The 15,392-nt window shown below is 47.3% G+C and overlaps 1 protein-coding gene across 4 annotated transcripts in view; it reads left to right on the top strand.

Annotated features, from left to right (window-relative positions):
- Positions 1 to 14,044, top strand: part of sema6e (sema domain, transmembrane domain (TM), and cytoplasmic domain, (semaphorin) 6E) — a 141,662-nt gene extending 127,618 nt beyond the window's left edge. For 3 of the 4 annotated variants that reach the window (XM_035608316.2, XM_035608318.2, XM_035608317.2), the window contains 2 exons: positions 1,191 to 1,346; positions 11,791 to 14,044. In XM_035608316.2, the coding sequence (XP_035464209.2) occupies positions 1,191 to 1,346; positions 11,791 to 13,115 (1,481 nt within the window). In that variant the 3' untranslated portion in view covers positions 13,116 to 14,044. The remainder of the gene's footprint in view (positions 1 to 1,190; positions 1,347 to 11,790) is intronic. The other variant, XM_035608319.2, reaches the window with a different exon arrangement.
- The last annotated feature ends 1,348 nt before the right edge of the window (positions 14,045 to 15,392 follow it).

Raw genomic sequence — 15,392 nt, 5'->3', positions numbered from 1 at the left:
TGCTTCCCTGTCACCCAGACAGTCGCCGCCAACGGAGAGAAGGGCTCGAGTCAAACGCCTGCCGGCGGAGCTAATCAAAGAGCTCCTCTGTCGTGTATTTTCTTTCGCGCCTAATCTACACTGAAAGAGGACAAAACAGTACGATGCCGCGTGCACTCTCAGAGTAAAACTAAAGTAATGATGAAGTCCCGGAGCCATCGTCGGAGGCGGCAGGGCCAAACACCCCCTGGTGTACAGTCTTAATTTGTCCAGCGCAGATGGTGAACTGACGGGGCCACTCATTCAGAGTGAACGTTGTCTACTGGCTCACACACAGAGAGAGAGAGAGAGAGAGAGAGAGAACCAGCCCTTCTCCTCCACACTGGGTGTGGGCTCTGCAGAATGCTAACATTATGGCTGCTTCATTAGCGCAGGGGCCCGGGCCAATAGCGGCCTGCTGCTCACCGGACCTCAAGGACAACAGGGAGCCACGGTAATAATGCGACCGGGATGCGGAGTGTGTCACCGAGACGAACGCGTCTGATGATACGAGGCCTCTGGCAGCCAAACGCCCGCCGCGTTCCTCGGCAATACGTCTGACAAGATTCCAAATGGGCCAGTTTGTAACGTTTGCCGGTCCGCCCCAACGCGACGGCGACGGAGCGTTCTGCGAAGCGGCTCGGCCCGGGTGTGAAAACACAGCGGAGGGGACGCCGATGAGTTTTTGACGGTCGGTCAAGTTCTCGTCTGCTTCACCTGCGAAACTGTCAGTCCTGAGTAAAAGTAGGAGGTTTGTATTATTAAAACCCCCCCTGGTTGAAATGACGAAAAATTCAAATACAATTCAAGCTTGTAGCGTAATTTCCGCTTTTGCAAAGCCGACACGGTTGCTTCTAAAAAATCTGCGCTGTGAGACATAACTGGTTATTACGGAAAAAAATATTCAAGGGTTTGCTCTTCCTGGAGAGTGAGTGTGTGTGTGTGTGTGAAGCAGCTGTAAACCTGTCGTGTATCTGTGTGTCCATCATGTCGCTCACCATCATCTCCGGCTCCTAACGGTAACAGGTGACGGGTTTTTCTCCCCACTCAGGACTCACCCTCATCTCTGTGCAGTTGATTGTCGGCGGGCTGATTCACATTTTCACTAATCACTCACTCTGTCGCCCCCTCCCCTCCCTCCCTCCCCCCCACCCCCTTCGTCACAACCGCAGGGAAGACCGCGCCCACAAGCGCCAGCACAACCCGTCATGCGGCGTCATTCCCAAAGGAGGCAGGTGACCCTGAAAGAGGTACAGGTCCTGAAGGCCCTCCCCCAGTGGGGGAACAAGGGTCACCTGACTCGGAGCCAATCAGTGTGGAGATGGAGGGTAAGGGGGAGGGATGTGTGTCCTCAGTGAACTCCGACCCGCGGGGGGGGGGGAGGTTTCGCACCGCTGGGCCCCGAACGCCTCACCGTGCACCTCTAACCAGACTGACCACTAACAGGAAAAAACAAAAAACGAAAAAAGATCTTTCACTCTGGTAAAAACATTCTCCCCGTTTTCAGCACGCGTGTCGGTTCACTCATCCGACCGGTGTTTCTATAGCGATGGCAGATTGACAGTAGATACAAATTCAAACCAACTCTATTGTCTTACGTCTCCCATCCATGGTTTTTCCCATGTGCAATTTGTGGCGAGGAGAAAATGAGTAGGAGAAGCAGACCACTGGTGAACCGCTCAGCTGGTTTACATGATGATCTGCGCGAATGTTCTTCCAGGGTGAAATATCACTTTCATTCGCTCACTAACACTTAACTCTCTACTTCAACCAATCTCTTACATCAGGCCAGCAAACCCCGATAATTTATTTATTTGTTTTTTTGATCCACACACCTCATGAGTCTCCGCTTTACATGACCCGATGCATGATGCTTCCACTGACCCACGTGTGAGTAGATGGCAGGACGATGATAAGTGCAGGATGTGACTGGCGGCTGCAGCGTACATAGAGATGGACAGAATATTAGAATACCCCCCCCCCCCCATGTTCAGCCATTAATCTCAACACAAAACAGACACGCATTGGAAGAGATTTGAATGAATTTTAAAAAAGGAATCTAAAGTCTAAACATCACTGCTCCCACCTGAACTCTCCTCATCTTCAGTTTGTATTAATATGACCTCAATGCGTTCCAACGCGCTCCCCAAAAAATATTCAAAAGCAGAAGCCAGGTTACTTGTGCGTGTCCCTCTCTGTTTATTTAGAGAGGGACACGCCCACCTCCTCCAAATAGGGATACTACTTCTGGTTTCCCAAAAAAATATGGTGCTGGTCAAGATACTAAACTGGAAAGCGTCCGCTGACAGACCAACGGGTGACGTCACGGCGGGTTGAGCAGGTCGCTGGTTCGACCACCGGCCGTCTGGTCCGTTCTGTCCTTTATTCTCTTAACCCATTTCCTGTCCGTCCCTGACGCCAAATACACTTTTAAAAAATGTAACACAAATACAATCAGCTATATTATCAATCTTCAGAAGGTGGAATCAGCATATTTCTGGCATTTATTATTATTATTAAAAATGATTAATTACCCAATCATTCCAGCTCTAAAGGTTTCAAACCTCTCTCTCATTCATTTGCGAAATAACAAATGTCAAAGTGATTTCGAGCTAAGTTTCCTTCTGGATCTTCAAGTTCTCGCGTCACTCCGGGTTTTCTATTCACGCACTGCCCGAGGCATCGAACCTGTGATCCTGCAGCGAGAGCGATGGCTCTTCAACAGCGTATAAAGCATCCAGCAGCCCCGAGTAGATGACATGACCTATAAAACTCCAGCCAGTTCTTGAATATTTAATCACACCTTGATCTTTATGAGCTCCAGTCTCATTAATTCTTTCCCTTTTTTAATGTGACAGTTCCCACTCGTACTGATTAACATCACAAGCCAAATGCACGTCTAAGAGCTACATGGTCGTGACGGGGAAATGCGAGAAAAAGTTGTCGCCGCGACCCCTCAAACCATCGCGTTCAAGAAATGAGCTGCGCAGGCAGTTTCCTCTTCCGGACACAATATTCCGACGCGTTCAGGAAGAAGATACGGTTCATTCGGACGTGATTCTCTCCTCGCCGCCTGCTTGTACAGGCACCATGTCAGAAGTCCATAAATCCTCCATCCACGCGGCCAGACTCTGTGACTGCATTTATGAGCTGCCCGGTCTTAAATGAGAGAAGCCCATAACAAATAAATGAACAGCAGAAGCCTGAGCCGTGGAGTCGGACAACAGAGGTGGAGAATATGGGGGGGGGGGGGGGGGAGTGTACGAGAAAAAGCAACGCAATCCCTTTCAGCCAGAGACCGTGGCGCTGCGGCTTCAATCAGAGGAGCTTGATAAGGCCTCCGATCTCCCGCACCTCCTGTCCATTTTTCATCAGCCGGGTCACAAATTCCCCCCCCTCAGCCACGAGGTGGGCGAGCAGGCAACCAAGCGCCGATAGTGGACAAACATAGGGCGAGAGAGACAAAGTTACCTGAGGAGCAAACACCGCAGTTAACGCGTCCGAATGGATCATTGCGAAACAAATAAAATTGTCTTCGCTCCTTAGTCTCGACTCCGAGTCGCATTAATTATCTCTAACACAGTCAGCTCACCTACAGGCCATTAGGCTAGAGGTGATTGAAAGTGAACATTAAAGCAGCAGCCTTTGGATTTAGGACTTAATTCAGGATTTGAATTGCGACAATGAGGAGCCTTGAGACTGGAAAGGGAGAAGCAGGTAGAAATGTGGAGCAGAACGTCAGACAGTGGCAGGGAAGCAATCAAAATAAGAGGCAAGACGCAGGACTGCACAGACAGTTGAGGTATTGTGCAGGAATCGAAATCTATTCCCCTCCACTTCAGGAAAATTCTTCCAAATGATTTCTTGTCTTAGACATATAAAGAAAATAACTTTATTAAACTCGTGTGCCAACAAATTACCTTTTGAAACGAGGGTCGTCACCAAGCCAGCGACTGTTTATTTTCACTCGTATTCCGAGGCCGTGGAAAGACAGAGTTCACCTTTTGTGATGTGTGACAGAATCCATGGCTCCGAGAAAAAGTTTTCCAACTCTCCCTTTTCATCAAAGATCTCTGAAAGCGCGGAGTGAAAGTAAGCTTTCTGTAAATCCACTTCAAAAAAAAGTCAAAGAGACAGAAACTCTTACGGCTGTAATTAAGAAAAATAATAGGACAAGGGCGGCAGTCACTTTACGTGAGGCCTGTTAATTCTCACCAAATTTGTTTTTATGATTTGCGCTGCTCGGATGTGGACAGATAAAAACCGTGAGGTCTCTTGACCTCCCCCACCCCACCGAGCCGGGCCAGCGGCCGATTTAGCCGACGTGCGCGGAGACGTGGCTCGATAATAGAAGTTAGGACGAGCGGGTGTTTTCCAGCTCATTAAAACGCGCCAGGAGCGGAGCTGAACGTGAACTCGGGCTGAACCCTTCGCATGCAGGAGGGGACGGTGTCCTCGGGGGGGGCACGTCGATGTCAGTTAGTTTCCTCAAGAGTTATTTATACTTCTGAAGACCATGGCAACAGACGCCGCCTGTATCCTCCAGTCACTGGTAGAGCTCTGACCATTTGATTTTGATCAAGTATCAGCATCCGATGTTCAGAGATACACAAGCTGTTGTCAGACATGACCTCCGAAACACAACTCAGAAAAATGTCCCGAAAATTGGGTCCAGACAATTTGCCGCTCGCATTTCAATCAATCAGTCAATCAATCAACATTTATTTATATAGCGCTTATATAGACAGCAACCACCAGGTATCCAAAGTGCTTTACATCAAGAAATAACCTAAAATAGAATAAAACAAACAATAAAATCAGACAAAGGTACATATAAAAAGCAGATGGAAAGTGTCACAGTGCTGAGTATTAAAAGCCAATCTAAATAAAAACGTGGGATTTAAAAAGGGCCACGTAAAAGATAGAGCGCAAGTCTCTTGTACTTGCGGGGAGTTAAAATCACTGAAATAATCACACCCGTAATGAAAATCGATTTCTGAATCAAACGGGGAGGCGGTGGAGGGGGAATAAAAAGGGTGTGACGTGTCCCACGCCTGCGTTCGCGTGTGAAGAACGCAGCAGGAGATTATCTGAGCGGCCCCTCGCTCGCCGTGAATCGTCCCGGAGAGTTTCTTTTTCTTCAGGAAAATGTCCGGACTCTCGGCGCCCGTCCGGAGGCAGCTTCAGTTTCATCACTAGTTGAAAAGTCCAACGGCAGTTTTTAATGAAACAACCGATAGTCGGAGGTTTTCTTTGTTGCTCTTTTCAAACCGTGAAACCGTGTGTGTGAAGTTGAATCTTAGCTTTTTCTTTAAATCCCGCCAGGATTAAATGAGCTTAAGTCACACACACAAACAAACACACACACGAGTCACAGTCATGGTGTAAGGGCGCCCGTTAAAGGTCACGCAAGAACCACACAAGTTTTCCGTCCGCTCGGCTCACCAGCATTTTAACAGCAATTATAAGTGACATCATGTGTTCAAAAATAATTAAAAAAAACAGCAACACTAACCTTAAAGTCGTAACACACACAGAATACTTTTCCCCATGTCGGCTGTGTGTCAGGACGGAGCGTGGTCCGCTCCACGGGGCCGTCCCGGCTCGTGGCCATAACCCCCACACCCCTTCCACCTGTCTCACTGACCCCTGGGGGGGTGCTCCGCCAATTTCACCTGCCTGATTTCTTTTCTTTCTTTTTTTTCTGTATTTTATTTTGGTCGGACTAACCCTTTCGCCTTCACCTGCCTCCTCTGCTGACCTCTCTCCCACCGTCCTTCTAGCGATCCGCCTCTCCAGATTTACGGCCGATGGCTGAAACTGGGCTCGGGCGCGCGAGCGAGCGGCCTGCGGAACCGTTTCTCCGTCTCTTAAAGCAGCAGTTCACTCCAAAGACAGTTCCGTGTGGAAGATAAAATGAAGTGAGGTCCTACGATAAGTGTCCACCAGATGGTGATTTCCTTTTTTTTTGGTTTTTTCACGAAGCGTTAAATCATTTTTTGATCTTTTTGTTGTTGACCAGATTTTTTAAAAGCTAAGGACTGACTTTTGTGTGGACTGTCCCTTTCAGTTGGCTGGTAAGGCCAAGACTCCTCCATTGCCCTGGAAGTTGCATTAAAACCGTTTTTTTGCTTCCCGAATTGCAAGTGAACAACTTTTTTGTTTTCTGTCTGATGCAACTGCATGTAAGAAGAAAAAGAGACTCCACCCAGTGCATGAGCTCTGCCCGGCTTAATGGCTTGTGATAAATTAATCACATGTTAATATCAACCACAGCAATATCTCAACATGCAGATGGTTTATTTAGATTTCTGCAGTGTCTGCCTGTACCCAGATATGATGAGATTGGTATAATATCGATATCAATAAAGGCTTTGTTCATTTGTGCTGGCAAGTGTTGCATTTGAAAAAGATTAACCGCAATGTCTCTTTCAAATGGACTGCCAGCAGGGCATTAAAACCACCGAGAAGAAACACATGAAATGACATTAAAAATACAATCACTAAAGACAGAAAATAAAAAAGAAGCTAAAAGTGATAGTCCAGTACGAGAAATTAATAGATTGTTTTATCTGCTGAAAGGCAGAGGAAAATATTTCCAGGGGAAAGAAACCTTCATAATGAGGTTTTTGGGTTATCTTCAGGAGGATGCTGCTTTTTGAGCACAAACCAAACTTTTTCTTCAACTCCGTAAAATTTCTGAAGAGGACGAACGTCTCAAAGCCCGGACGATGAAAACACAATGTGTGCCGGCGCTTCAGAAGCCCGACTCTCCCCTCACAGCGTTGCGGTTTGCTCTTACAGACAGTGCGGCCCTGATTGCCAGATGCCACGAGCACACTTCATTTACCAGTATTCAATCACACCCGTAATGAAATCCATTCTCCGCATGCATCGGCACACCTGGAATGAAATGCACTTCTCATTACCACTACTTTTCATTTGGAAAGGAATCTGTTAACATCACACCGTATCACCTCGGTTCGGCCGCATATATTAAACCACATCCAATTGGCTGAGCATTGAGGTGGAATATTATGCAAATTCCTAATAACAAGGGTACATGATTGAATTCGCTCAGTCAACAGCAAGAGGGCTGCGCACATGCAGCTCGTACACTCTGTGTGTGTGTGTGTGTGTGTGTGTGTGTGTGTGTGTGTGTGTGTGTGTGTGTGTGTGTGTGTGTGTGTGTGTGTGTGTGTGTGTGTGTGTGTGTGTGTGTGTGTGTGTGTGTGTGTGTGTGTGTGTGTGTGTGTGTGTGTGTGTGTGTGTGTGTGTGTGTGTGCGCGCGCGCGCCTCTGACACACGTGATCAAGCCGTGTCTGTAAACCACACGTCTGTCAGCGCACAGACATCAGGTATTAAAACTGTCAAATTACCAAAGCTCACAGCGAACGAGCCGGAGCTGCTCTGCTTTTTCACCCGGATTTGAAAAGCGGGGAAAAAAAGATTCATTTGTTCCGATCTTCAACCTCGGGGTGTCTCAGGAGTTTTCAGTGTAGAAGAAATTACTAGTGTTAGGAGGCGGCAGAGGGAACGGGGGGGGGGGGGGTCGCCTATGAAACTTGGGGCCATTTTGTCTCGTTGCCTTCTCATTGGGACGGAGGATCCATTCAAGGGAACAATCACGTGCACTTGTAAACTTGTGGAGGCAGAAACTAATTTGGGCTGTTTTGGAACGTCTTCGTCTGATGCGCCAGAAAATAGAACAAGTGTCTCTCAGGTCGCAAAGTATGTAAAAACGAGGAAGGTCTGATATGATGGAAAAGTTCTGCGCGAGAAAGGAAAAAGTCCTGTCGTACCTGACCTTGGAGGCGTGTCTTTAAATAACAGTGGCCGCATGCCCCCCCCCCCCCGAGCGATATTTTTAAATTCCGGCATTGTACAGTTCCGACGCCCAAATGTCCTGTGAGAGATGCGAGAGGAATTTCCTTACACGTTTGAGCGAGCGAGTGCGAAAACATCAAAGTGCTCCGGTTGTCGGTAATTGGTGTCATGGAAGAGCTTTCGGCTGCCGCGTCGCTAACGAAGGCTGATTTGAGCTTTTGCAAAGACAGTCGCCGTTTACTTAATCACTTAGTTATCGCTGCCATTGTAATTAGTTTTCTGACTTCATCACCTTTGGAAGGGGGGGGGGGGGTCACTTCACACATAACAGCAGCCAGACCTCCTTACTTTATTTCCCCTATGCAAAAACCCATCGCCAATTAGTGAGACACAGCGCGGGCACGGCTGTGAAAACCTGCCTGTTTACATAACCTACCGTCTATTTTTAACGATGCGGATGCGGCCGCCGAGCTCCTCTCTTCCTACGGTGCTGTGGAGGAGCATGGGGGCCGTTCACCAACCACATCCCAGCTGCCGCAGAGCACCACGCTTCAGAACAGCAGCGGAGTGATGGTCTGTCACTCACCCCATCCCGCCTGGCTGTCACTGCCTCCCCCGCCTCCTCCTCCTCCTCCTCCTCCTCCTCCTCGCTCATATTCACTTGTTATTTCACTCCTTTTTTCTTTTTTGTGCTCTGTGGCTTTCATCCCCACTCCTTCCCTCCCTTTGCTCTTGCTCCCCTGTCTTTTCGGATACTTAAGTCTTCTTACATTCACTCCGCTCTTCGTCGGCAGTTTGTCAACCGAGGTTGAATTTGGTCCCTTCATCTCCCTTTCTTTTCTCTCCCCCTGGCTGTCACCATCCCTCTCCCCGCCTCCCTCGAATCCACTCACGCAGCCCATCTGTCTTTTTACCTTTTGGCAGACTTGCGAATCTCCTATATTAAGCCTTCGCCGAGCTGAGTCCACGTAGAGTTGATACAGGAATACAATGAGATGACTTTAGAGAGGAACGCTGTGTAAACATCCAAGTGAAGTTGTGTTTAAGCGCAAAGCTGTGCTAATTATCGCATCTATTTGAAGTGACGATTTTCTCCACATAACCAGACTTTATTAATAAAAATATTTGTCTCAATACCCAATCTTAAGTTCCCATGTGTTCGTGGAGCAGAGCAAAGGAAGCAAGTGGTTGGCCCTCACCTCCTGTGCGCCACCTAGCTGCTCGCCAGGCTGTCGGTATGATTCACAGGGTGGTCACTTTACCGTGACCGGTGGCACCGTATGTCCCACATGCCCGTTGGATTGAGTCATCCAGCCTGCTCATGAAACATGTTGTGACAGGTTCATTTGTAGGTTCGGGATTTGTTTACCTCAGCTGCGCGTTTCACCCCCCGTCGAGGCACTTGACTCATTCCGACCTCAGCCGGGAGGACGCCCTCCACAGGACCCCCCTGTGGAGGGGGGGGGGGGGCGTCGCGGCCCAGAGCGAGCCGATGAGTCATGGGTACCAGAACGCCACCAGGGTGACGGGAGGCGGAAGCCACACTGAGATGGGGGCTCATTACAACAGCTGCACGCCGCCAGGCCACCAGGCCGGGACACTGATCAGTGAGAATCGAAAAACTTAGAAATGCGTCGCTGCAGCAGAGCGGATTGGCAGCCTGTGTAATGAGACCAAAAAAAACTGCCAAAGAAGAAAAGAAGAGGCATTAACAAGGCTCACTGCAGAACCACTTTTGATTGCTTCTCGCCCTGGGATTGCAATTATGATTTATGACTTTTTAATGTGGTCATAAGTCCAGGCAATCATAAGAATGAATGGCCAAAAATTGAGGATTTTTAATTGGAAGCTCTATTCAAAGCATTATTTCCAGAAAAGATTATAGTGGACGACAGTATCTCCTGCTTTCGCTCTCTGTGGGGAAATGACAGCAATGCACACCTTGAAAATGAATTGTAGTGATGCATGATGATAAGCCTCCAGATAATGAAGAGCTGAAAAGAACTTTACTGTATCTTCATGATTTAAATAATAATCTCTCTTTAAACTTGAGACTGTTGGCCAGGAACTCTGCACATACAGATCCGATCACCCTTGTTTGATTCTCATTTCGCTGCATCCGAAAACGTCTGTAATAAGATTCCATCAGATTGAAGGCGTAATGATGACAGGAGGCAAATGGCTATTCTCTCCATTTCATGCGTTGTGTAGTTACCATGGTGTCGGGCGCCTTTTAAGGCTCAAGAAAATGAGTTTAAATTTCACTCATTTGTCTCTTGCGGATTTGTAATTAGATTTTGACTGAAATCTAACGAGTCTGATCAGATTTTCCGCCTCTGTAATATCCCCTAATATTTGCCTCTAATCAACATACCCACTGTGAGGGAGACCCCTTTTGGCCCTTTTAACTTATACCCATTACCTTCAATAATGTTCACACAGGCCTCACTGAGCTCACGTAGAAGGTTTTATTCCCACCCTCTACTTCACTGAATTGAAATCCAATCGGTAAAATGTCATTAGTTTTGAAGGATTTTAGTTTTGCCACATGAATCTGTTTGGTTTGGACTCAAATTTCGTGATGTCGCAAAAGCCGTTTAGCGCTGAGATCTTCCTGTCGTCCACATCCGATAGAGATCTTGGGTTCACGCACGGGTAAATAGAAATAATCAGGCTGCCAAACTCGTGCGAGTAACGCAGTGCGGAAATTCACTTTGTGAACACGGCATAAAACCATGATACGTCTGGCAGGGCTGGATGATATGATGATACTGTACAGGCTTTGAAAGGTTCCTTAACTCGCCAAAAGCATCAAGTTATTTTATCTATAATCAATATATCAGTTGAGATTCCAGAAAATATACCAGCTCGGGTCATACTGTATATCACTACTGCAATATACTGATATATTCGCTCACTTCATAATGCATTCAGAGATTCATTTCTACGTAAGACTATTCTGGAACAAAGAGCCTTCATTCTGTCAAGTCTGGGTCACGTAAGAAAGAAGAGAAACGATTAAAATCCGCTCTACTGAATTATTGAACTGATCACCCTCACCATCGTCATTCTGAACATCTCATAAACTCATCATCAAGCCTGATTTAGACATCATCATTTTCCATTTTCACTCCGCAGCTAAGCTTTCTGGTGTCGTCAAATTTAACTTGTTTTGAACACCTGCATCCCCCCCAGTACCCCACCCCCAGTCTGTGCGGCTCAGTCGTCCCCCTCCACAGACTAATCAGTTTCACAGAAATTGTCATTAAGGGCTGGGAGAAGGCCCTGACACCACAGATGGCAGGAGCCTTTTTGCAAATGAGCTCTGATTATGAGAGGTGGCAGGTTTCACTCTCAAACACACTGCTAGGGTCACGTCAGCCAAGGACATTTACATGGTAGATTTACCTCAGCTAAGTAACCTTGTGTTTCCGGTGCACTGTTGCACAGACTGTCTCCCATCGGCTTCATTTTGAAAGAATTTGACAACCTCATCTGAGTCTGTGTTGGCCAAGGCGTCGCACTCGGTGAGCTATTGGCCAAACCTGTTATTTTTGGCTCGTTCATCACACCAGGTGCTCGTGCCCCCGATCCCTACATTGGAAAGCAAAGTCTGTGAAAATGATATCAGGTTCCTGCTGCTGTGCTCCCATCAATATTTAAAGCTCTAACTCATTTGAGTTCTCACTGACTGGGGAGCTCTGTCTCCACCAGTCTGAGGGGAAAGCACAGGTCTGAGAAGGGCTGTACTGATCTGTTAACGGTGGAAGGATAGGAAGCCAAGAGCTTAGTTCAAACACCTCTCCCATGTTGTTTCTCTAACAGTGAAGCCCCTGTAAACTCAACCTGTCTCTCCCAACTGCTACTTGACCTATATTAGCTCTTGAAAATGTGTCAGAAAAGCTCTAACTGAAGCACTCTTTTTCATCTTTTTCTGTTTTGAAGGTGTAAGGCGACCACCAGAGCTGGAGAAGACCAATCACAGTGTCCATTATACACTCCTGATCGCTTGTGTTTTGGTGGCGTTCGTCCTTGGCGCCTTTCTGTCTGGCTTCCTGGTCTCCTGCTACTGTAACCACACAGGCCACAAGACCAAGAAGTTGTCAAAAGATCCTGAGGCCCCGATCCCTCACGCCCTGTCCCTCCGCAGCCTGGCAAAGCTCAATGGCCTCCTGGACAGCCAAAGTAGGGATGACAAGCTTGAGGTGTCATCTCCAAAGATCTACAATTCTTTCTTCAGCAACAGCAAAGAGCATCACCCACCAAGGCGAAATGGCCATCACGGAATGACGATGGGAGACCTGGTTCATCCCCACCATCACCACCTTCACCATTCCTCAGAACTCTCCGGTCTACCGACACCAGACTCGACCCCAGAACTCCCCATCAAGAGCATGAAAGCCTTCAAGAACCAGTGGGAGAAGAACCAGAATTGCAACAATGCCAAAGAACCTAAGTCCCACAACGTCGGCTCCAGGCCCAGCTCAGCCCTGCTTCACCAGCAGGTCTACCCCTACTCCCATGGCTTGTCCAATGGGCAGTCACTAGTTGGAGGTCACCTCCACCCAGAGGAACGCAAAATTCACAATGTTGAACGTGTGCTATCTCAGCAGCCTTACCCTGGTTACTCGCAGAAGGTGATGGAGGTAACCTCGCTGGATGAGCTCTTGAAGCACATCCATGAGGCAGGCAGCAGTAAAAACTCCCAGTTAATGAGCCCATCGGGTTTGATGGCCAGCGGTGGTGGAGGCCAGCTAGCTTTCACCAACCGCATCCAACCGCAAATCCCCGAGACAGAATCTGCCCCCTACTACAGCTCGTCAACCTTACCTCGAGACAGCCTTACCCGACGCATGGATGTGCCTCCTGACATCCCCCATCACCACCAGTCCACCCTGGAGAGGAGGCACTCCTCCCAGAGGCACTCTCTAATTGCTGCAGCCTCCAAGATGCCCAGTGGAGGTGGTGGTGGGGGAGGAGGAGGAATGATCCCTCGCCAGCATAGCTTTAGCCAACGAAACGGTGGGCCCCACCAGCCACCTCCCCTACTGGCACGGATGAACTCAACAGGCAGCGCCTGCGAGGTTCACTACCCCCTCATCCCCAGTGGGTACCTGGCGCGCCAGCACAGCTACAACGCAGAGCAGGAGGTGGCACACAGGGGTGCCATCGTCCGCCGGGCCTCCTCTCTGAAACCAGACGTCCCTCCAAAGCCCCTGTTCATACCTGCCACGTCCCCGGTCAACCAACAGGGGAAGTTCAACTACTGAGGAGGTTTACTCCTGGACTAGAGAGGGAGTCTCTCTCATTGTGTCTTCTTGGAGGACATTCTCTTCCGAGTAACGCAGTGGGCTTCGAGGTTGCAGACCTTCACAAGAAAACAATACCGATCACGTGACAGCCAATGTCACTGTGGACAAAAGCCTCAACCAAACTTGTTTTTCCCCCCTTCTTTTTGTCCAGCGAATATCTTTGTACCATATTGGTATTGCTCAGCTACTTGCTTATGACAGAACCGCTGACTTGGGTGACGTGACGCCACCTCCTTATATTAGGCTGCCAATGTCCTCAGTGTGGATTTACAATGCAACTTAGTTTTTGGACAAGTCGATGTTGGAAAAACGTAACACATCAGTCATCTTGAACACTTAAAAGCCAGAGGCTCCTGCGATGCTTAGATTCAGGCTTCTGCTTTACCTTTTCTGATGTAGTGTTGGTAACCAGTCCCCACCCACCCCACCCTCGAACGTGTTTATATTATGCATGTGTGTGTATATATATGTGTGTTTATATCCACACCGTATATGTATACATATACATTTGCAGTATATGTAACCTGTGGTGAAAAGTCAGCGAATTCCCCTGAAAGTAGTTATGTTTTTGCCTTACTATACTCTTTCATCTTTGGGCATATCAAACGATCCCCCCACACTCTAAGAAATATCTTAGAGACACCAAGTCATGCACTTCATCAACACAACTCAATGTCAGTTGGCTAAAAACAACGAAGCAAATTTGCTCGTGTTGACAAAAGAAAGGAAATACTTCAACAAAGCAGCTATACTCGTCTTTCCTCTTCCCTGTCCCAGCAGATGTCAAGTCGGACGTGACCCTAATCGGGTCCATGTAAGTTCCTCCAAAATGTTTCTTTAAGATCGTTCCAGAGGGTTTAACATCCTCTGAAAAAGGGGGGGGGGGGGGGGGGGGGGGAGTATACTGTACACTCTGAAATATTTTGGACCCAAACGACAAGACAAACATGCCGCGCCATCTGGCATCATGAGAATGAACATAAGACATAGAACAGACTGCAAGTATTATAATTATTAACTTTGTGACTATTGGTTGTAAATAAAGGAATAATTACTAGCCAAATTTTAACTGTATGTGTAAATGTGTGCCTTATTTAATAATAGTGTGTGACATTGGGGGGTAGGGGTTAATGCAAGGTGCTCAGATGGCTACTATGCTACAGTATATTGTAGGTGTTTCATTTTCTATGGTCGTCAGTATGTGTCATACAGTATCTATTGTATATTTGAAGAGTTTCATTCCAGAATGAATTTGTCATTTAAACAGTTCTGATAAACTGGTAACTGTGAATATGATTGTAACATTTACTATTGTATTATATTTTATGTTATATCTTGAGTATATTGAGCCTTCTTTTTCTTTCTTTTCCTTTTTTTCTTTTTTTTTTTACAAAGGAATATTTTACAAATTATCCTATTTTTTTCTAAGATGGATAGAGTTTTGGAATGAAACCCTTCCTTTTGCTTTTATCATTTTTTTTTTAGCATCCCAGAAGTGTGAGCCTGCAGTATTTTTGGGAGTGATGACTGCAAACATTCAGGTTCGACTGCCTCCGTATTTTGTCACTTTCCACTGGGTGTCACTTTCCCTATTGGTGCCATTGTTAACTTTTTTTCTTCTAGCAGTAGTGTTAGCATCTCTTCTTGTAATTTCTAAAGGAGCAGTTTACAGTTCCTCTTCTATCATCACCGACAGACCTGTAGCCACTGTAGAAGTCACATGCAACTGATGGAGGAAGCAAATAAGTGGCATGTCGCTCCAGTTCTGAATGTCAGCAATTACGTATTACTTTTTGGTCTTGCTTAGAGGAAATAGTTGGAACATGTATTGTTTTTGGTTTTCTATAAACATCCGAGAAGAAATGCGGGAAGAGGCGTGAATCTGGACTTCTACAATGATTACAGCTGTAGATTCTGACATCGCCTCGTCACCAGGCGTCACCAATGCAGGAGGCAAATAAACGGGAGATAAGACGACAGAGTTTCTGTTTAGGAAGTATGTCGCAACAGGGAGAAGTGCAATGAACATTGATGTGACGAGCCCAGATTGTCTCTTGGATCGATACCCAGGAAGCGACCGTGACAGGTGGCCGCGTTGCCGAACATCGGCTGGGGGTTTCCCCCTCAGGGATGACGATGCCAGTCGGCTCTGCCTCCGAGACGCCACTTCTCATCTTTTGACCGGAACCATGATCCGTTCTGTGAAAACAGCACTACGCTATTTACTGTATCCAA

The sequence above is a fragment of the Scophthalmus maximus genome, chromosome 10 (genome assembly GCF_022379125.1).
Source record: "Scophthalmus maximus strain ysfricsl-2021 chromosome 10, ASM2237912v1, whole genome shotgun sequence".
In the NCBI taxonomy this organism is placed as follows: Eukaryota; Metazoa; Chordata; class Actinopteri; order Pleuronectiformes; family Scophthalmidae; genus Scophthalmus; species Scophthalmus maximus.
Note: the sequence above shows the minus strand (reverse complement) of the source record. Positions and strands in the feature narration are given on the sequence as shown.